This window comes from Myotis myotis, unplaced genomic scaffold (assembly GCF_014108235.1).
Source record: "Myotis myotis isolate mMyoMyo1 unplaced genomic scaffold, mMyoMyo1.p scaffold_m19_p_6, whole genome shotgun sequence".
NCBI classification, from domain to species: Eukaryota; Metazoa; Chordata; class Mammalia; order Chiroptera; family Vespertilionidae; genus Myotis; species Myotis myotis.
The window spans coordinates 87,295,082-87,317,977 of record NW_023416368.1 but is presented as its reverse complement, the minus strand read 5'-3'; the positions used below and the strand labels follow the sequence as shown (position 1 = coordinate 87,317,977).

Sequence of the window (22,896 nt, the reverse complement as noted above, 5' to 3'; positions counted from 1 at the left end):
ACCCTACTTGGTAAACCCTTTCATGCAGTTTGCGTTTTCTAGAAAACCATAGTATGAATTGACAATAAAAAAATTACATTTTTAAAAAGTTTTATTCATGACTTTATTTAAAAATTTATCAAAATAGCCTCAACCCTATTTTTGGTTCACGGTGGGTGGGGGTCAGAGCCTAAGAAAAGAGACATGGGCAGGAGGAAAAGTCAATTTAATTTTTATTAAATATACTCTCTTGGCACAAATCTTTAAAATATATAAACATTATATATTAACAAAGTCTCTTCATGGCATCAAAATAACTCCAGACCAGGACAGGCAGCCAGTGGGGAGGGGTGTGACCGCGGAGGGTGCCAGCCCAGCTGTGAGTGGGGTTGGGGGAGTGGGTATGGGGCTGCCGAGGCCCTCGGGGCTGGGAGCGACCTTGGGGGAGGCACATGGGCCAGTAGGACCCGGAGGACCCTCCTGCTCCTGCCCAGCCTGCAGCTCAAAGTAGGGTGCTGCCCAACCAGCCACCTGGTCTCACCCACCTGGGGTGGACCCCCAGTCCCTGATGCTCTCTCTGGCCTGGGGCCCTTGAGCCCCCGTCCTGTCTCCCTGTGAGGGATGCCCCTGCCTCTCCTGAGTGCTGGGCAAGGCCGGGAGAGGAGGTGAAACACCCAACAGGATGGCGATCACAGGCTGCTTGGGTCCCTGGGGACAAGAGTCTGGGAATGATACTGGGGCTGGCCAGTGGACACATGCAAGGAAGGGCACACCACGGTCCACGGCAAGAACAGACATAGGACAGAGTGAAGGTAAGAAATGGAAGGCATGACTGGAAATCAGATCATTTCACATGATGGGGCTGGAACCAGATCGGGCCGGTTAGGGTGTGACTAGACCCAAGGCCAAATTTTAAAACCAAAAAGTCCAAAACCTTCAAATGTCATTAGGAAATGGGTGTTTCTGAGTCTTTGTGATACCCAGAGGGGCCGGAGCTTCTCTCTTGAGACTGGCTCCCTGGGGGTGCCCTGTCGTAACTAAACGCCTCTGAACTGCCCACCCCCAGCCACACGCCATCATCGGCTCCCATCTGGGGAAGATCGAGGCTACCACCCACCTCCACGCATCCGTTCATGGGAACCACACAACCCCGTAGGCCTTAAATTGCCCCATGTCCAGGCCAAGCGCCCACTCAGGTGGGGAGTCAGGGAGGTGCCAGATGCTATAGGTCCCCCCAGAAGCCTCTGCGCCTGTGGGTAGGTCAGGGCCGGGGGCTCGGCCTCCATGAGTGCAGCTGTGGGGTGGGCCACAGAGGGTAAGACTGGCTCCAGGCCCCACCCTGGCGTGAAGTCAGGATCAGGGTCACTTGCAGAAGGCTGTTCACCAGCAGAAGGCTCTGGGGACTGAGGAGTCATGTCACCTGGTAAGTAAAGGCAGGAGGGGGTGGGGCAGGGCGGTCAAGAGGCTGCATTTGTAGCCGCAGCTGAGCAGGAGACTGGTCCCATGTGAAGAGGCGAGGCCAGGCCTCTCCCACACTCCCGGCTGCTGCACCTGAGCACGGAGCACAGCCGGGGCCAGCAAGGGGCAGGCGGAGTCTGGCTCTGAGCCTAGTAGGGCCAGAGTCACTAGAACCAGGAGCGTGTCCAGGGGCAGAGCACCAGGAGGTGGCGCTGGTCACTCCTGCGTCAGGTGTTTGGGGGAGGGGCACGTCCGGGATCGGGGCCAGCTCCAGGGAGGAGGGAAGAGGAGAGGCTGCGGGCTCGTGGCCCCAACACTGCACTCGAAGGGCCTCGGGCGTTCCTCGCGGACCCATGGGCGCTGGGCCCAGGCCCCTTGGCCTGCCGGCTCGTTCCACAAGGCATTCCCACGTGGCTCTGGGGCAGAGCCAAGCGCCCCCTCACTCCCCAGGCTCCAAAATATTAGGGGTCAGCGGTCCTCCGCGTGCTGGAGCTCGGCTCCCTGTCCTGAGAGCGGCCAAGTGCGGGCCCCTAGCTCTGCAGGCGCCGCAGCAGAATCTGCATGAGGTCGAAGGTGGTGAAGCTGATGCCCACGGCGATGGGGCCCTTGAGCCAGTTCATGCTCAGGCCCTTGTAGAGGCCACGCACCACGCCCTCCTCCCGAACGATGGTGCTCAGTGTGACGGCGATGGAGGTGCGTGGGTGGCCTGTGATGCCAGCCGTCTGCATGCGCCTCCGCACCACGTCCAGCGGGTACGAGGCTGACTGCCCGATGAGGCCAGCGCAGGCCCCGAAGATCATGCGCTCGAAGGGGTGGGGCTGCCGATGGCCGCTGTACTCTGCGGGGAGGGCCAGGAGGGGCTGTGAGGGCGCCGGCAGTGGAGCGCACACTGCACCCACAGGGGCACCCAGCACCCACAAACACCCGCACAGTGTTGTCCCTGTGTCTCAGGACCTGACGGGGGTCCCCGGTGCCTTCCCACCCTCACCTCCTGGTCTTTTATTGAGAAATAAAAGTTTTTTGTGTTGTGTTTTTTTTTAAGACAGAAAAGCACATGATTCCAAAGACCCAGAATGAGCTCCTAGAAAATCACTCATCTTCCCTCCAGTAAAGACATCAATGTTTCCCTGACTCTCCCCCCCTCCAGCCCCTCCTTACCCCTCCCAGGCCTTCCCAGCCCCTCCCCAGCCCCTCCCCAGCCCCTCTGCGCAGGGGCCTGAGAGCAAGCAGAACTGTGAACACTCAGCACTGCCTCCTGGGCCCAAAGGGACCGAGGATGTGCAGCCCATCAACAGGGGTTCTCCGAACACGCACTGTAGGTTTATAACTAGGAATTAAAAATGGGAGACACCACTGTTCACTCACCACATTAGGAAACATTAAGTAAACTGACACCACCACTTGGGGTGAATGTGGGGCCAGGGCCCCAGGCAAGTGCTGCATAAAACTGAAAACGGGGTCTTGCACCCCCCGCCCCCCAAGGAGGCACTCCTGGATGCCCACTGATCACAGAAAATCTGCCAACAGCCTCAATGCCCCTCCCCTTAGATGACTCAATACCGGCTGAGCAAGAGCTGCACCACCCAGAGGTGTGGAAAGTGACTCAACTCTTTACCCTTTATAACCAGGAAACCAGATGAGGGATTGTTCCTGCCACATATTAAGTGCACAAGTATTCCCAGCCACGGAGAGGAAGCCGCTGGCACTTGGGGGGCGGGGGGTTGTTGTTGTAATGTTCCCTATACTTTTCAAGTTTCTCAGAGTTAAACACAAGAAGGCGCCCCTCCATCGGGGCCACTCACAGGCTTTGTGCAGGTGCCTGTGTTGCACAGTGGCCACTGACACCCTGGACAACACACTGAACTTCCCAAGGTTGCTCCAAAAACTGGGCATTAAAGGTCGTCAGTCTGTGTTCCTCACACGGTTCCTGGGTTCCTGACATCATGTGTCTTCTCTTGATTCGGACCCTGAGCCCCCAGCCTGCCTCACCCTGGGGGTCCTAGTGCCTGGCCTCCAGGTCTATGTGACCCATGGGTGCTGCCCCACCCCCTCCTCACCTCTGTGCAGGCTCTTGAGGGTCTCATATGTGAAGAAGCTCAGCCCAGCATAGGGGATGACCCCCAGCACGGTGGGCGTGAAGCCATGGTAGAGGGTCTTCAGCCCCTCTTCCCGGGAGATGCGGATGAAAACGTGAAAGATGTTGCTGTACCTGCCAGGACAGAGGACCGTAGGGTGGGCTGTGGACTCAGCCCTTGTCTAGTGTTCCCGTATTTTTAATGTGTCTGTGACCAATTAAAAACGAAGACTCAAGTTTCATGGAAGCAGAACTGACCCCCAGACTTAGACAACCTTCTGGAAGCTGCAGAATGGCTTGCCCTGTGGTACCAGGCAGGGTCCATGTGGTGGGTGTTGACACTATAGCTTCCTCTGTGGGCTGGACACAGAGGCCCGGACCCAAACCCAAGGATATGATGAACGGATTCAACTCGGGAGCCCCTTGGACACAGAGCTCCTGGTCCTGGAGAAGGTCCCCATGGTAGGACTCACATTTCCTTTGGGGTCACGGCCATGCGGGCTCGGACCAGGTCCAGGGGGTAGGTAAGCGAAGCAGCTGTGGTTCCAGCGAGTGCCCCTGCGAGGAGGCGAGGCCAAGGGGGCAGGGCTCTGTAAGGGGGAAGGGGGAGGAGAGATGGTGAGACCCCAAGGACCAAAGGAGGGGGGCCAAGCCCAAGGCCCACAGCTCTCAGTGTGGAGCAACCAAGGACGGGGGGAGGGGGGTTAGCTGAGCTGCTGGAGTCTCCTGATGGACGATTCAATCAGTGAATGGTAGGGCCCTTCCCTTGCGCCCTCCTGGGACCCGGGTTCTAACGTAGTGACCATGTGAAAGGACAGAAGACCAGGGGACAGGAGGGTGGAGAGGGTTAGGAGGGGAGGGGGCCTCACTCTCCACGGAAGCCGTAGTATCGGCCCAAGACTCGCTTGTACTCCTCGTGCGCGCTGAACTGGATGGCAGCGTAGGGCACCACACGCACCATGGTGGCCGAGTTCCCGCGCCAAAGGCTGAAGAAGCCCTCGTTGAGGTAGGTGAAGTAGAGCAGCCGGAAGGCCTCCTAGAGGGGGGGCAAGGTCAACACCTATGCCTGTCCTTCCCTCTCCCTGCTCCGTGAACACCTTGCTTTACTCTGTCCAGCCCTGTGCCTGGGGGCCCCACCTTACCCACTCCACTCTCTGCCCACACAGCCCTCGGCCCTGGGAGCTGTAAATGAGAGGGGACACCAGGTGTGCAAAGCAGGCCCAGAGCCCACACAGGGTGTTTTGTTGATGTCTGTCTGGTAGTCTAGCTTTTAAAAATATTTTTTTCTTTATTAAGTAACACCTGCTCTGTGTTTAAAAATAAATGTGAAAACAGGGGTTTAAAACATCAAGTCGCCTCACCACCGGCCCTAGGATAGGCACTCTCCTGTCAGTTCCCAGTGGCTTCATCCAGGCAGCGCTCAGGGGGCCAGGACAAGGGGTCCCACCCCCGGCACGGGAGGCCTTGGTCACCTGGGCTCCCGGGAACCAGCCTCGGGGGGAACCAAAGGGGTAAAGCATCTCCCCACTTCCCCCACCCCCAGGCCTCCATAGCCTCCTGCCAGCCCAGCAGGGCAGCTGGGGACAGTCCCAGAGCCTGGAGTTGGTGACCTAGTGGCTCACCTTTGCAGAAAATCTTTTTGAAGATACTGGGGGGGAAAGAACAACACAAAACAGACCGTTAGATGCGAAGGAGAGGACCCCCCAAGTCTGCATGACCCCCTACTGCAGGAAACTGGTCTAAGCTGGGAAATGACAGCAGCCCCTGAGAATGTTCCCTACCCCAAAAGGGCTGAGGGGGTAGTAGAGTCCTGAGCAGGATCACTCTCCTCCCAGGAACCTCCTCATCCCCTGTACCCGGCCACTCTGCACGCCAACCTGTCCCCAGGAAGGGGGATGAACTGCCCAGGAGTCTGTGGGAGGACGTGCCTCTGGAGGGGTGACAGCCTCCCCACCCAAGGGGATGACAGCAGCTGACACAGAGGAAGGAACACAGGGGAGTTCAGCCTCATGCCTGCTCTTTCCACAACCTCTGGGGAGGGGGTTGATGTTATCATCCTTGTTGTCTAGATAAGGAAACTGAGGCACAGAGAGGCTAGGAATTGGGGAGGGCTTCTCTTTCAAAACAGCCGAAGGACGGGGTCTCAGGCTGTGACCGTGCTCCTGCCTGGTGCGGAGCGGGCACTGGCCACTGTACAGGATGGAAAGGCCTCATCTTCAGGGGACCCTGAGCCTGTTTAACCCTAAGGAGAGAGAGATGGTTTCTTGAACTGTGTTCCCCAAAAAGACATGGCATGTCCTCACCCTCAGTACCTGTGACAGACCTTACAGAAATGGGGCCTCTGCAGATGTCATTAAATTAAACCGAGGTTGTACTGGAGTGGGGTCAGCCCTAACCTAATGATGGGTGTCCTCATAAGAGGAGGACACAGGCAAGAAGGGAAGGCAGAGATTGGAGTGATGCAGCCACAAGCCAAGGATGCTCGGAGCCCCCAGAGCTGGAAAAGGCAGGGAGGCTCCTCTCCCAGAGCCTCCAGAACGAACCAAACCTGCCAGCACCTTAGGTTCAGACTCCTGGCCTTGGAAATGTGAGGGAATAAATTCCAGTTCTAAGCTGCCTGGTTTGTGATACTGTGTGTTGGCCGCCCCAGGACACCACCTCACAGTGCAGTTTGGGGGGCTGTGAAGAGGGTGCCTGCCTGGCAGCATCTCTATCACAGAGGGACAGACAGACAGACAGCTTTTACCTTGGAAAATGATTTTGGTTCGGTCCAAGGGAGCTACTGCCGTTTTGGCAAGAGCGCCAGCCAGGGCCCCAGAAAAGAGGGAGCTGAGAACTTGCCTGTGATCGCTCTGCAAGAAACACATGAACACACGTCTGTTGTCAGAGGGAGGGAGACGTCTGCTCCCCTGGGGGTGGCACCAAGATCACCTTTCCTCACCCTCCATCACTCCCCTGCCCTGGTCCAGGGCGGAGAAATGCACAGCAGCGTGCGTGTCCTGGCCCTCATGGGCCCTGGACAAGCAGTGGTGGGCCCAGGGCCTCGGAGCCTTCACGGGATACGGTGACAAACCTCCCAGGTGCCGGGCACCATCCATGAGAGGCGATACTCTGATCGGGCCACAGTGGGACTGACTCCGAACATAAGTCACCCCTGACCCACCTTGCAAGCCTTGGTTCTGCCCACCCATGTGCGCTGGGCTCTTGCAGTGCAGTGTTTCAGGGGAAAGTCATGAGGACCCTTGTGGTGGTGGGGGGACAGGCAGGAGGTGCTGGGCAAGAGGACCCTGCCTGTGTCAGTGTGTCCCCTTTCTACATCTTTCTGTCAGGACTTCAGGGACTGGTGTCTGTGGCCCTTCAGCCAAGGCAAGGGAGATGGGGATGGTGGCTGGCCTGCATTTCGAGCTCCCATGGCAGCCTCAGGGCCAGCACTTTGCCCATCTTCTGGAGGCTCTCCAAGTCCTCCTTGTACAGCCTCTCCCCCACCTTCCTTCCCTTCCATGTCCATCCGGGTCCTGAGCCGTCTCACTAGGTTGGAGTCTATATTCCTCCACCTGATTCTCACAAGCAACTGCGGTGAGCACTCTGCAATGTTCTGGACTGGAGGTGCCCTCATCTTTCCTTCATCAGCAGTGAGCAAGAATGGCAAGGATCAGGTGGTTCAATGACCCCAGGAACCCATGGAGTCCCACAAAGACAAGGTGCCCTGAGGGGTCTGGGGACATGCCGTGCAGAATGGGGGTATATATGAGCTCCACCAGCCCCCTCAGGGCCACCCCCAAGGTCTACGGAGAGAGCAAGACATGAACTAAATCTTCAGGCAATGGTGCACAGTCGCCAATCCAGGTGAGGGCCCACAAAGAGGCTGGCTTTTGCCCAAAGAGGCATGGAGAAGCACAGAGGTGGACAGGCCATTTTCACTATGACCAGAGAAGAGGTGGCTCCTGCAGTAATTACGATGGAGTGGCAGAGGCTGAGACCAGAGCGGGTGCAACAGGGGAGACTGTGAGGGCATTGGGGTGGGGGGGAGGACTGGCAGCCTAGGTCTGATTGGATATGGTGGAGCTCAGGGCAACCCCTCACCAAGTCTGCTCAGCTCAGCGGTGGCCCAGGGGTGAAGGGCCTGGCCCTGGGTCTGTCCACACTTCTGGCCTGATCCTGGACTCTGTCCTGACTGTAGTGACCAGAGGATGGCCTCTCTGGTCTCTCCTTCCTCATCTCTGACACGCTGAGTGCTATCTCCTGGTCCAGGTCCCACTCCCAGATCCTCTTCTGTGGGTCCCAGGTGCTCCCAGGGGCTGTGTGCCCTGCAACCTGGCCCCCAGCCCTGTATGGCCCCAGCTCCTTTCCCTTAACGCCCTGGCACCCCCTCCACCTGCCTAGAGAAGTGGTTTTCCTCCTGCGTTTCTGAGGCAGAACTTTACCAGAGGGTTCCATCTGCTCCTGATTCACACAGGCCTGTCACTGGGACCCCTGCCTTTTCTGGATCACAGCAAGGTTCTGGTTGTCTGGTCCTGCTGGCTTTGAGAGGTATGGATGTCAGATGCTAGAAGGTTCAATGGTACTCCTAGCAGCAGCTCCCTGCCTCAGTTTCCTCTCTGTGAACCAATGAGCAATTGCTCACCATGCTGTGAGCCAAGGGAACACCCCACAACAGCTTATGTGCCCGTCGGCACTGAAGGCGAAGCCGATGTGTCCTCTGTGCCTCCTTCTGCAGGTCACTTCCTGTGCAATCCGCGGTTCTTACAATTCCAAGGCCAGTTCTGTGCGTCTGGAATACATGTCCTTAAGCCCTGTTCTCAAGGGGGCTCCCGATGCTCTGTAAGTCCACTTCCTGGCTCAGCAGATGCTGCCAGTGGCTCTTACTGACCGCAGCAGCTTATTTTTTGAAGAGTTCAGCACAGGCATCAAGTGGTCCATGTGTCCTTGTCCATTGTAGGGAGGGATCCTGCAGTCCGGCCGAGAACGTGGGTCATCACAGATCCAAACAGCCGTGAGCACTGTGACAAGACTCTGGGCTTCTTAACCACAGGGTGAGTTCCCACATCGGGCTGGCCAAGTGGACCAAGGCTGATGTCACATGTGTGGCCGGCACAGAGGAAGATGGGCACCGGGGACCCAGACATGTGATGGGAACAGACAGGCCTTTTGCTGGGATCCAACCAGCAAGTACAGGGGCTGAGTCTTCCTCGTGCTCTGCTGGGAAGTTCACTAAACTGGGAGGGACACGCATGCCTGCTGCAGGCGTACCCGCGATGCTCCACATGGTATGGTGATGGTGGCCCGACACTGGCCCACAAACCAGTCCTCCCACCTGCCTGGCGCTCTGCAGGGCCACCTGGAATTGGAAAGGTCTGGAGGGTTGGGAGGATGACCGCCTCAGCCTTTGAGACCTGCCCGAAGGCACCTGCGCTGTGCCCTGAGAGCTAGGAGAGGCCGTGAAGTCCTTCCTCACAAAAGAGCCCGAGTTTGCTGATTCTTTTGTGTTTGCAAATCTGAGAGAGAAAAGGGGCTCCAGGACTTCTGACATTCCAGCCAAAGGTTTGGGTAAGGTTTTGGCTCTTGCCAAGTGGTTGGGGGCTGGATTCACATCACAAATGGGGCAGCCAGCACCTCCCCCACCCACGGTCTCACACTGATGCAGCCCCACACCAGTGTGTGTGTAGGGATGATCTGTGATGGGTGCACACCCACAGGAGAGGGACCCATGAGAACACTGAGGCCAGGTACTTGCCTTTGAAGGGACGGATGAGGGCAGGACGGTGTCGGCATCCTCACGCAATCGCACCACGCCTTCCTTCACACCATTACCCATTCCAGGCTGCTGGGGACAGGGGAGACCGGTCCTGAGGAACAAGAGGGGGCATGAAACCCAATGAGAAAGGGCCTCCGCCACCTGCCTCGTGCCCCATTCACTTGAAGCAAGAACTGTCTGAGTGTGATGTCCTAACCTGGCGTCTGCCTCCCTGCAGGGAAAGAATGCCACATCCCCTTCACTGATGGCTTGATCATTTACAAAAGTCTTTTATTTGATTGTCACAAACAGGCCTCTGAGTCATCTGCCTTTTTAGCCTGTACCAACTGGGCTCAGAAAAGGTAAGCCGCCCCACTGAGGTCACATAGCAGGGGGCAGGGGCATGGTAGGCTGTGAGGCAGAGAGGTGGGGGGGCCCTGTCTGCCCAGAGCCAAATGCCCACTGGGCTCAAGACAGCTTGGACCTGAGCCTCTGACCAAAGAAACAATTTTAGAAAATTAATCACCCTAGCCAGTTTGGCTCAGTGGATAGAGCGTCGGCCTGCAGACTGAAGGGTCCCAGGTTCGATTCTGGTCAAGGGCACATGCCCGGGTTGCGGGCTTGATCCCCAGTGGGAGGCATGCAGGAGGCAGCCAATCAATGGTTCTCTGTCATCATTGATGTTTCTCTTTCTCCCTCTCCCTTTCTCTCTGAAATCAATAAAAATATTTTTAAAAAGAAAATTAATCTTTTAATTTGATTTAAAGATTGTGTGGCTGCATCCTCTTCTTGGCCGAGTTTATAGCAAAGGGCCCTAGTACTTGAGGATTTCTCACAGGAAACCCACATTTATACTCTGGGTGGAAGTGCACGCAAAGCTCAGCATACTGCATGAGGGGACCACAAGGAAGAAAAGGAAAGGCAGGTGTCACCGAGATGCCACTGTGCACCGGTGCCCTTTGAGGTCTTGGTTCCCATGCTTTAGAATTATCCAATAAAGAAGGAGCATTTGAGAGCTTGCTCTCCAGTATATGTCATCAGTTTGGCTCAAATAAACTCAAAAACATTCTCTGCAGGTTTGGATGTTATGTTGATACCTCTATGGGAGCAATGATGGAAAAACAATAAAAAAATTATCTAAATCAATACACCTTCCTGTAAAATGCTGCAAAGGGTGCAGATGTGCCCTGAGCAGGCCGTGGAAGCCACATCAGTGCCAGTGTGGAAGGTTCTAGAAAGCAAAGTGGGATTCCACTCCAATGGTCCTCTGCCGCTATTTCCTACTCAAAACAGGCCTGGCTCTGGAAGAAAAGCAGCTTCCAGGGCAGAGCAGGAAACAGGGATGAGACGAGAGTACCCCGAGGTGCCAAGGAGAAACCCAAACCGAGGGGGTGTGATTATACCAGTTCTCAAAACTGTCAAGGTCGTCAAACCCAGAAAGCCTGAGACACTGTCTCAGCCCAGAGGAGCCTACAACACACTAGTGATGACTAAATGCTATATGAGATCCTGGGACAGAAAAAGGACATTGGGGGAGGAGGGGGGAGGAAATCTGAATAAATTATGGACTTTAGTTAATAATACTGTATCAGTATTTTGGAACAACAACAAAAAAAAACCACCCCCAAATAGAGCCACTTTAAATTGGAGCCAGAGTTGCCATCCCAGAGGAATCGCCTTGTGTATCTTATCCCTCAAACCTTTAGAATGTAAAACAGCAAAATAACCCTTGGACTGGGCCTCAAGAACATTGTGTCCCAGGCAACTGTTTGCAAGGATAACAAGAAAGCCAAGGGGACTAAAAATTAAAAACATTGTTTAGGCCCTGGCCATCTTAGCTCAGTGGTTAGAGCACCAGCCTGCAGAATGAAGGGTTGCAGGTTTGATTCCCAGTCAAGGGCACATACCTCAGTTGCAGGTTTGGTCCCTAGACCCTGTCAGGGACACATGTGGGAGGCAACCAACTGATGTGTTGCTCTTGTGTTGATGTTTCTCTCTTTTTACTAGTAAGCCCCCCAACTCTTTTCTCCCTTTCACTCATTCTAAAATTCAATGGCAAAAAATATCCTCAGGTGAGGATTAAAAAAACATTGTTTAGAATGTGTCAGTCACTATGTTAGCTTATCTGCACTAATAGAAATGCCTTTTTTCTATTGATGTAATTGTTCCTCTTCCTTTTATCATAAACTAGAGGCCCGGTGCACAAAATTCGTGCACTGTGGTGGGGGGAGGGGGTGTCCCTCAGCCCAGCCTGCGCCCTCTCCCAGTCCAGGACCCCTCAGGGGATGTCCGACTCCCAGAGCGGGCCTAAGCCAGCAGTCGGACATCCCCCTCACAATCCGGGACCCCTCACTCCTTACTGCCCGCCTGCTTGCTGCTCTTGCTGCTCCTTAGTGCTGCCACAGAGGCGGGAGAGGCTCCCGCCACCACCGCTGCACTTGCCAGTCATGAGCCTGGCTGCTGGCTGAGCGGCACTCCCCCTGTGGGAGTGCACTGACCACCAGGGGGCAGCTCCTGCGTTGAGTGTCTGCCCCCTGGTCGTCAGTGCGTGTCATAGCGACCAGTTGTTCTGGTCATTGCACTGTAACAGTCACTTAGGCTTTTATTATATAGACTTGGGACTCAGTGCACAAATTTGTGCACCTTGAAGGGAACTGTGGGCCGGGAGGCTGCAGTGGGCATAGGGGTGGGTCTCGGCCCATCCTCTCCACCTCCACCTGGCCCCTCCTGCTGCAGCCCTGCTCCCGCTGCCGCTCCCACGCACTGACGGTGCAGGCCCCACTCACACCCACTGATGGCACGGAGCAATTGGGGCTGGTGCCAGCAGCGGGTGGGAGCAGCAGCTGCTGCCCCAATTGCCCCTCGGGAGCAGGAGAGGTGGAGAAGCCCTCAGGGGCGATTTGGGCCAGCAGCCGCTGCTCGCACCCGCTGACAGCACTGAGCAATCAGGACTGGCGCCAGGCGCCAGCAGCACATGAGCAGTGGCTCCAGCTGCGGGTGCAAGCAGGGCCGGCGACGGCAGTGGGCGCGAGAGGGGCTGTCATCGGCAGCAGGTGTGAGAGGCAGATCGATCAATCGCCCCTCAGGAGTAGGGGGAGGTGGAGAAGCCCTCAGGGGTGATCGGGGCCAGCAGCCACCACTCATACCCGCTGATGGCACTGAGTGATTGGGGCTGGTGCTGGGCATCAGCAGCAGGTGCGAGCAGGGCTGGCGTCGGCAGCAGGTGCAAGTGCCAGGCAGGACCACAGCACGAGGGAGCAAAGAATTTTCAGTAACTACCAGAGGCTCGCCCTGATGACAGCGACCGGTTCCCCACCTTGGTCTGGCACCCCCGCTCACCTGCTCCACCATCCCACCACAGCCGACGCCTGCCATGTTCCGTGTGCATGCCCTGGTGGTCAGCGCACATCAGTGACCGGTTGTTCAGTTGTTCCGCTGTTCAGTCTATTTGCATGTTAAGGTTTTACATAGAGAGATACCCATTGCCTTGTCTTCTAATTGGAACACTTTGGATTTCTGCCTGAATCAGTGCTTCCTCAATAGTTGCTCCTTTTGGTCTCAAATAAATGCTTGTTGCCTCTCACTTTGGCCTTTATTTTTAGGTTAACAATTTGTTCATTAGTTGTGACAAATATACCATACTAATGCCAGATGTTAAAATTGAAAAAACTGGGTGTGTGGAGTTTAGGGGCTGTGTTACCTTTGCAACTTTTCTGTAAGTCTGAAACTGTTCACAAACATAAACCAGGCCTTAGCAGTATTCCCAAGCCCACTGCTGGGGTGTCAGCCTGTGGGATGCACTGAGACTGCGTTACCATCTCTAGAACCTGCAGCTGTGGCTCACACCTCCCAATACTCTGGACCCTGAGGATCACCCTTGTATCTGGCATGGACGGTGCTGCATCCTGTGAGCATGCTGAATAGAACCTTCTTGAGAAAAGATCCAGCCCTTTGTACACCTGCAGTGGATGAGGTGCCCTCGCCCAGGTCCTGCTCAATGTTCCCCAGGAGATCTCAGTTGTTTTTTGTGTTTTTTTAAAAATATATTTTATTGATTTTTTACAGAGAGGAAGGGAGAGGGATAGAGAGTTAGAAACATCGATGAGAGAGAAACATCCATCAGCTGCCTCCTGCACACTCCCTACTGGGGATGTGCCCGCAACCAAGGTACATGCCCTTGACCGGAATCGAACCTGGGACCCTTCAGTCCGCAGGCCGACGCTCTATCCACTGAGCCGTCAGGGCAGATCTCAGTTTTGTAATAAATAGTTCCCTCAGGTAGGCAGGTGCTCACAGGCTCAGACCCAGGGCTGCTAGAGGAGCCCACTGGACTTTATGAGGGCCTGCCTAGGGTATCTCAATATAGACGTCTCAGACAGGGGCCTCAGTGTGGTAGAAACGATCAGAAACAAAATCACCACACAAACTGGTGTAGACCTATAACAGCATGTCACTGTAGGTGACAGAGCATTGAGGCAGGTCACTGGGAAGGTACCTGCAAGGAGCTGACCCCAAAAGACATGTCTACTTAGAACCTGTGAATGTGATTTTATTTGGAAAAGGATCGTTGCAGATGTAATTTTATTTATTTAAAAAAAGTTTTATTGCCCTAACCAGTTTGGCTCAGTGGATAGAGTGTCGGCCTGCGGACTGAAGGGTCTCAGGTTCGATTCCGGTCAAGGGCATGTACCTTGGTTGTGGGCACATCCCCAATGGGGAGTGTGCAGGAGGCAGATGAATTGATGTTTCTCTCTCATGGATGCTTCTAACTCTCTATCCCTCTCCCTCCTCTTTGTAAAAAAATCAATAAAATATATTTTAAAAAAGTTTTGATTTCAGAGATGGTTTTAGAAACTATCAATGATGAGAGAGAATCATTGATCATCCTGGATTTAGAGTGGGCCCTAAATTCAAGGACAAGTGATCTGTTAAGAGACAGAGGGGAAAGGAGACACTGACAGGGAGAAGGCCCTGTGAAGACAGGCAGAGATTGGAGTGGTGCTCTCCTTAGCTGGGGCCACCAGAACTCCTAGAAGAGACAACATTACAATTTTATTGTCTATAGTCTCTCCCTCCTCTAGAGCAAGGGTAGGGAACCTTTTTTTTCTGCCAAGGGCCATTTAGGTATTTATAACATCATTTGTGGGCCATATAGAATTATCAACTTAAAAATTAGCCTGCTATGTTTGGCCAAACATTTAATTCACTCACCTCTAATGCCTCGGCACGGCCAGACTAAAGGATTTCACGGGCCTTATAAGGCCCCAGGGCCAGATGTTCCCCACCTTAATTTCAAACTTCTGACTTCCCAAACTATGAGGATGTTTCTGAACCTTGTCTTAAGACATACAGTTTTATGATTTGTTATGGCAGTCACTGGAAACTAAGCTAGGGCCCTTTTTAGGGAAGAACCTGGGGGTGGGGAAGGGGTGTGCGCCAGGGCCCCGCCACCCCAGCAGAACAGGTAGTCTCAGCCTGATAGCTACTTCCATCAGGGCTCCTGGGGCCCCTTGGATTGCAGGGTGAAGAGAACGTTCTTGCCCTGGGGGATTGTGGAAGTGGGTGGGGGTTGTCTCAAGATTTTGTCCCTCAGGCCAAAGGCTAATTTCTCTAAGAAATAAAGACCTCTTTGCTCTTTCAAATCAGTTAAACAAACAAACAAACACACAAACAAATAAATCCAAGACAAAATAAGGCCAAGAAACAGCCAGGTCACCAGAATGAAACAACTTAAAAATATGACAGGTGCCTGCCTGTGCTCATGATGGGGAGGCAGGTGTCACCCTCAGTGAGGGGCTCTTTGCATGCATGGGGCAATAATGCAACTGTGCAACAAGGTGGGGGTGTGTAAGGAGAGGGGCTGAGGGTGGCACCTCTGCCTTGGAATGTGTGTTGTGCCCCCAATATGTGAGCATGAAGACGTGTGGGCCAGTAAGGCCACCGCCAGCTGCTGGTCCCAGTGAAGGGGAAGCAGGGGGCAGAGGGAATATGTGCCCTGTGTCCCCATGGGAGAGTGCCACCTAGCTTTTTACTGATGGGTGAGCCAACCTGGATCCAGGTGGGGCACTGCCCAGATGTGAAGACCAGAAGCAGACCAGTTGTTCATAGTGTGTTGTCAACAGTTATGGAGACTTTTGAACGCAGCAGGGGCCGAGGTAGGAGGGGATCAGACTTCCCCCCAATGACATTACCATATTATATTAGTTTCACAGATACAACATAGTGATTAGACATTTATATAACTTACGCAGTGGTCCCCCTGAGAAGTCTAGTATCCATCTGACACCATACATGATTACAATAGTATTGTCTATAGCAGTGATGGCGAACCTCTGACACGTGTGTCAGAGGTGACACACGAACTCATTTTTTTGGTTGATTTTTCTTTGTTAAATGGCATTTAAATATATAAAATAAATATCAAAAATATAAATCCTCGTTTTACTATGGTTGCAAATATCAAGAAATTTCTATATGTGACATGGCACCAGAGTTAAGTTAGGGTTTTTCAAAATGCTGACAAGCCGAGCTCAAAAGGTTCGCCATGACTGGTCTATAGTCCCTATACTGTAGTATCAGAGCTTCACAGAATGAACACAAGTGCATTGCTGTCTTCTGTCTTCTCCGTGGCTGACTCAGCCTTCGGGGGGGAAATGCTGATGGCACAGGGTCGAGCTTGTTTCTCCTGGGTGCGCTCTGCTGAGGATGTTTGGGCTGCCTTCGGAGCCGCAGTGTCCTCAGCTGTCAGAAGGTGGGTGACGTGCTGATCATTTGTGTGGCTGTGGACACCTTTCCGCACTGCTTTCTTTGCTTCAAAGCCTTGGCTTTGGCTTTGGGAGGGGCAGGGGCTTCCTTTTTCACTTTCGGCGCTATCTTTGTAAAAAGGGTCCCCATGACTTTTTATTTTTATTAATTAATTAATTAATTATTATTTTTTAAAATATATTTTTATTGGTTTCAGAGAGCAAGGGAGAGGGAGAGAGATAGAAGCATCAGTGATGACAGAGAATCACTGATTGGCTGCCTCCTGCACGCCCCATACCGGGGATCAAGCCTACAACCTGGGCATGTGCCCTGACTGGGAATCAAACCATGAGCTCCTGGTTCATAGGCTGACGCTCAATCACTGAGCCCCACCTGGCATGGGTGCCCCGTGACTTTTTATAATTGTTAACTTGTACGCCTACTCACTCAGTAACAGAGGGAGGACACCAGCCATGTGTGGATAACCCCCCCCACCCCCCATACACAGCTCTCTTCTGTGGTCAAAGCCCCTCCTACTGCATTCAGGGACCACCCCCTCCATGCTCTCCACTGGCCCCCTCCCCCTAAGATGCCACATAATTCTGAATTCATGCGCACCTACCCCAGGGAGGCCCTATCTCCTACTGCCCTGCACAGGATCCATGTTCAGAATAGTTACCAGGTCGCTTTTACTGCTGGTGTGGGGACACCCTGGCCGGTCTTCTCTGTATGTGCCCAGCCCCCAGGTCGGGCCTCTACATCTATGCTCAAGAACATGGGCTCCTTGAGCATCGTCCGGAGCTCATCATCAGTTAAACAGTGACCAACAGCCCACGTGGCCCAGGATGAGGCCTAGAGCACGGTGAGCGTCCTCAGTTGGCACAAGCAATCCACATGCCAGAGCCACCTGCGCCCATGCCGACGTCCTTCAGTCCCTACAGGACCTGCTACCCTCCCCCTCTCCAGGGCAAGAGCCCAGGGTTCTGCACCACGGTAGGCAACTGGGAGAGGAAGTTTCTTAATGTTCCTTTGTTTCTTCCCTTGTCTCTAGTAATACTGAATTTCTTTCTTTCTAAAAATATTTTTTCATATGTTTACTAGCTGAACAGCTATTTCTTTTAAAAAATTTTTCTTCTTTTATTGATTTCAGAGAGAGGAAAGGAGAGGAAGAGAGAGAGAAACATCAATGATGAGAGAATCATTGATCGGCTGTCTCCTGCACAACCCCTACTGGAGATAGAGCATGTAACCCGGGCACGCGCCCTGACTGGGAATCGAACTGTGACCTCCTGGCTCATATGTCGACATTGAACCACTGAGCACCACTGGTTGGGCAACTGTTATTTCTTTTAAGAAATGTTTTAAACTAGGAAATACATTTTACATCATACATTCACTTATACTCACATACACTCATGCATGCATGCCCTAAAGAAAACAAAGTTTCAGAAAGTAAAAGATATGTTTTTAGGAGCTCCAGTAGCGCAATCGGTTAGCGCGCGGTACTTATAAAAGATATGTTTTTAAAAGTACTATTTGCTCTGCCATTTCCCTTCTCCTCTCTTCTATTTAATTTCAATAAAGCTGATCACAACCAACTAAATTTATGTCGTAATAATAGGACTCAACCAGCAAACTCAAACTACTGTGTATAGGCTGTGATTAAAAAGGCAACCTTTACCACTTTATTGTTTAAAAAAAGAGAGACGACAACAGGCCCAAAATGTAGTCACCTGTGCTAAGCCCCAAATCACCAAACTAAGACTTAATATCTAACTTACAGTTTCAACCTCTCCCAGGAGTGGGATATTAAACCAGTCAATCTGGAATCACCTGGTCAGCACTAGTGAGGTTATCTGCTTGATACACACTTGCTATCCCCTTAGGGAAGGTGATCTTTCCACAATCTGCTCTTTGCTATTAACCTTCTTGTCCCACTCCTTCTGCCTATAAAATTGTACAGCTCCTCAGGGCTTCTTTAGATGGGATGCTGCTTGATTCATGAATGTGAATAAAGTCAATAAGATCTTCAAAATTTGAAGTTGAATTTTGTTTTTTAACATTATATATTTTGTATGCACACAAATACACACATTTTAAGCTCTAAGGTCAGAGTTAAATCCAAACTTTTTAAAAAGTTTTTTAAAAAATTGATTTTGAGAGAGAGAAAGAGGGAGGGGAAAAGAGAGAAACATCCATGTGAAAATACAACTTTGATCGATCGGCTGCCTCCTGCACGCCCCCTACCGGGATGGAGTGGGCAATCCTGGCATATGCCCTGACCAGGAATCGAACTGGCAACCCCCAGGTGTACAGGAAGACTCCCAACCAACTTAGCCACATCGAATTTCAGGGCCAAACTTCTTTTTAAGGTAGTAATACAAAATGTCCTTTAGATAAATTTATGTTTTTAAAAAAACACCATAAAATAACTCCTAGAATGAGGGTGCAGCTTTTAGAACTGGGAGAGGTCCGGGGGATCTCGGAGGTACTGGGCCCAGAAGCTGCCCTCTTGCGTCACTTGTCGCAGCAGAAAGATGCTCTCTGGGGTCACGAGTGCCCTGTGTTCTCTGAGGCTGAAGAGCATGAGGGAAAGGAACAAGTCATGGCCGGACCCTGGGACAAGGGTTAGATGCTCCATGACAAGAAACTGCACACCTGGCCAGGACTTTTGGGAAGAGGCGAAACCCAGATGGTACCTTGCAGGCATCATTTTGAAGGGAACACAAGACCTTTAGTTTTGCTTCAAAACCCACAGTTGGCTTTTTCAAAACAAGTCATCCACAAGCTCAAAGATGTATTTTTATAAAGAGTATCTGGGCAGGGGGAAATGGAACATTACATTAAGCCAGTTGTAAATGTCTGCTCCTAAAAAACAACTTTAACTCATACAACTCAATACCAAAAACACGATCTGATTTTAAAATGGGCGGAGGATCTGAATACACGTTCCTCAAAGAAGACATACAAATGGCCAGTAGATAATGAGAAAGTGCTCAACATCATTAATTATTAGGCAAATCAATAGAAAAAAATATCAGCCCTGGCCAGGTGGCTCAATTAGTTGGATCGTCGTCCCATACACCAAAAGGTTGCAGGTTCCATTCCTGGTCAGGGCACATACCTAGGTTGTGGGTTCGATCCCAGTCGGGGCTCATATGGGAGGCAACTGATTGATGTTTCTCTCTCTCTCCCTCCCTGTCTCTCTAAAATCAATAAAAACATATCCTCAGGTGAGGATATATCAACACTACAGTGAGGTATCACTTCACACTTGTTAGATGGTAATATAAAAAAGACAAGAAATAAGCATTGATGAGGATTGGAGAAAAGGGAACCCTTGTGCAGTGTTGGGTGGGATTGTAAATTGATGTAGCCACTATGGAGAAAACAGTATGGAGGCTCCTCAAAAACTTGAGAATAAAAATACCACATGATCCAGCAATTCCATTTCTGGATATTTATCTGAAGGAAACAAAAACACTAACAAAAAGATATCTGTACCTCCATGTTCATTGCAGCGCAACAGTCAAGACATGGCAGCAACTTAGGTGTCCATGGACAGATAAATGAACTTTTTAAAATGTGGTACACATATACAAGGGAATATTATCTATAATAATAAAAGCATAATATGCTAATTAGACCAGATAGTCAAACAACCTTCCAGATGTCATTCTGGACAAAGCTGCAGCGGCAGGGGCCGAGGCAGAGGTGGTTAGGGGTGATCAGGCAGGCAGGCAGAGTGGCTAGGGGCGATCAGGCAGGCAGGCGAGCAGTTAGGGGCAATCAGGCAGGCAGGCAGAGTGGTTAGGGGCGATCAGGCAGGCAAGTGGTTAGAGGTGATTAGGCAGGCAGGCGAGCAGTGGTTCTCAACCTTCTGGCCCTTTAAATACAGTTCCTCATGTTGTGGCCCAACCATAAAATTATTTTCGTTGCTACTTCATAACTGTAATGTTGCTACTGTTATGAAACATAATGTAAATATCTGATATGAAGGATGGTCTTAGGCGACCCCTGTGAAAGGGTGGTTCGACCGCCAGAGGGGTCGCGACCCACAGGTTGAGAACCACTGAGTTAGGGGTTATCAGGCAGGCAGGCGAGCAGTTAGGGGCAATCAGGCAGGCAGGCGAGTGGTTAGGGGTGATCAGGCAGGCAGGTGAGTGGTTAGGGGCAATCAGATCAGGCAGGCAGAGTGGTTAGGGGCAATCAGGCAGGCAGGCAGAGGTGGTTAAGGGTGATCAGGCAGGCAGGCGAGTGTTTAGGAGCCAATGGTCCCAGATTGCGAGAGGGTGCAGGCCAGGCTGAGGGACCACCCCCCTCCCGTGCACCAGGCCTCTAGTATCTCAGTCTCCATATGTGTGGCAGTCTGTTTTACAGTAGCCACAGGACACTGACACAGGCTGTCACAAGGAAGAGGTGCAGCTTTTGGGGGTGAGGGCCCTGTGGACAGCTCAAGGGAGTCACAGGGAGGCCAATTCCAGGTCAATGTAAGACAATGAAATGCCAGAGCAGCCAGTACTGCCTGAAGCCCAGCAGCTGCCTAGGGAGGATGGTCATTCACAATCTCCATGCCAGGCACTGATGGCCATAGGAGCACACAGGTGACTAGGTACCTTGTCTGTCTTCATACAGCAAGCAAGACAATCCAGGGAGTGAACAAAAAAGACTGGGTGGCTGGGGCAGCCTCCCTGAAAGGGGGTGTTGGAGCTAAGGCCCCAATAAACAGGGAGTGGGCAGGGAGTTTGGCAGTGAGACAAGAAGTGTAAAGGCCCGGGGTTGGAGCTAGCTGACCAGTGAGAGGGGGAGAGACTGTGGGTTGAGGAAGGCAAGGGTCAGTCTTTTGGGGCTGTGGGAGGGGAGGGGTGCAGCAAGGCAGGGAGGGCCAGAGAGTGAGGTCTCATGGAGGGACTCCGGAGTCTGCCCAAGCTCTGCCTGAGACCTGCAGGTGGTGGGCTGTTTTCCAGGAGGGCAGGCTCGGATGGCACCAATGTGGGAGCAGTAGGCCCCTGTGTGAGGGCCTCACCCTCAACAGGATTCTAACTCATGACCCTGTAAGCGATGAGTGGCCTTTGCTCCCCGTCCCCTCCGAACTTCCCAAATGAGAAGTGGTTGTCAGCACTTCTAGAACCACCTGGTCCCACTGCACCACCAGGGAGGGTATGAGAGCAAAACATACAAAGCACCTAAGTTTACTTAAAAATACTCTCAAAACTACCCATGTGGTCACTACCAGGGGTCACTACCCTCACCCACTCACCCCTGCTTCATCATCCCCTGATAAGAAGGTCACAATGATCATCCCGATGGTTCCTCATGGCTCTAGAGGTGGAGGCCACACCCTGCCCTCCTCGTATTCACTGGTCAAAGAAATGTCTCCTTGTATAACTGGGGAGGCAGTCAAGGGTCAAGGCTGGCTCTGCCCCTCACCAGCTCCTGTGGACCTTGTGGCACCACCTGAAGTGAGGGAGCCAAACACAGAACCACGTTCTCTTGACTCATCCTGCCAAGGTCTGCCTATACCTGCCCAGGGAACCCAGAGTCCTCACACACAGGGAATGTAGAGAGGGTGGCCACTGTGCAAATCAGCCTGCAGGCTCCTAGTTGAATGTGGAGTTGTCATATGACCCAGCAATTCTGCTCCCGGGCACATGCCAAAATTGAAGACAAGTCTTCTAACAAATCTCTGTACACCAGGTTCACAGCAGCCAGTCACAATCACAAAAGGTGGAAACAGCCTAAATGCCCATCAATGGATAAACAGATAAACAAAATGTGGTCCATCCATACAGTGGAATATTACCCAGCCATAATATAAGGAATGAAGCACTGATTCATGCTGCAATGCAGATGAATCTCGGAAACATCACCCTGAGTGCAAGAAGCAAGACACAAAAGACTACTGACCCCCTCTAAGTGACCCCATCTAAGGGACCCCATCTACTAGTAAGTGAAATACACAGGCACTAACACAAGGAATAAAGCTCTGACCCATTTTACAACACAGATGAACCTTGAGGATGTTATGCTGAGTGAAATAAGTCAGTCATAAAAGGACAAATATGGTATGATTCCTACAGTAGTCATCAGATTCGTAGAAAGTTGAAGCTCTAAGGCAGGGGTGGGCAAACTTTTTGACTCGAAGGCCACATTGGGTTCTTAAACTGGACTCAGAAGAAGGAGCTGTGGCCGTGTTTCCCGTGTTGCCATGTTAACACTGCTGCTGGTGAAGGAGCGGAGGGGAGAGCAAGAGAACCCTCCGCTCTTTCGGCTCCGCAGGCCAGATAGAACAGCCTAACGGGCCGGATCCGGCCCGAAGGGCACTTCTTTTGCCTCTGTAACTTGTTTCCTGAGCCCATTTCTTCTACCTCTGTCACTTTCTATTTTTTTTTTCTTCATTTTTAAAGTTTATTCTTAAAGATGTTACTGATTGAGAAATGCTGAATATTTCACTTGCCAGCTAAAAGTTTAAGGTTCGGATTAAATTGGGAAAAATTATGTAATTGTGGTAACTAAATGCCTTTGCTTATTGGTCTGATTGAGAAGGGAGGATTGATTTTGTGACCTCAACTGAAGATTTTTGATGCAAGGACCATTTTAAATTTAATTGATATTCTTTAAAATGATTATAAAAGGTATAAACAGCTAATGAGATTTCTGTTTGTTTGCAATACAGCCACCATTTTGAGATGCATGACGTGGCAGCCACCATGTCAGCCACATGGCTTGCCGCTCCCCTGGGGGCCGCCATCTTGAAACAGCCAATTTTTTAAATATATATATATATATTTTTTTATTGATTTCAGAGAGGAAGTGAGAGGGAGAGAGAGATAGAAACATCAATGATGAGAATTGTTGATTGGCTGCCTCCTGCACACCCCACACTGGGGGGTAATTGAGCCTGCAA

The 22,896-nt window shown here is 52.0% G+C and overlaps 1 protein-coding gene across 1 annotated transcript; it reads right to left on the bottom strand.

Annotated features, from left to right (window-relative positions):
- Positions 1-194: 194 nt before the first annotated feature.
- Positions 195-9,356, bottom strand: SLC25A42 (solute carrier family 25 member 42). The gene is made up of 7 exons (XM_036315550.1): positions 9,246-9,356; positions 6,258-6,363; positions 5,134-5,159; positions 4,381-4,547; positions 3,985-4,101; positions 3,495-3,646; positions 195-2,275 (listed from the first exon to the last, which is right to left on the bottom strand). Exons 1-7 carry the CDS (start codon positions 9,324-9,326, stop codon positions 1,968-1,970), a joined length of 957 nt encoding a protein of 318 aa, XP_036171443.1. The 5' UTR covers positions 9,327-9,356; the 3' UTR covers positions 195-1,967.
- Positions 9,357-22,896: the final 13,540 nt, after the last annotated feature.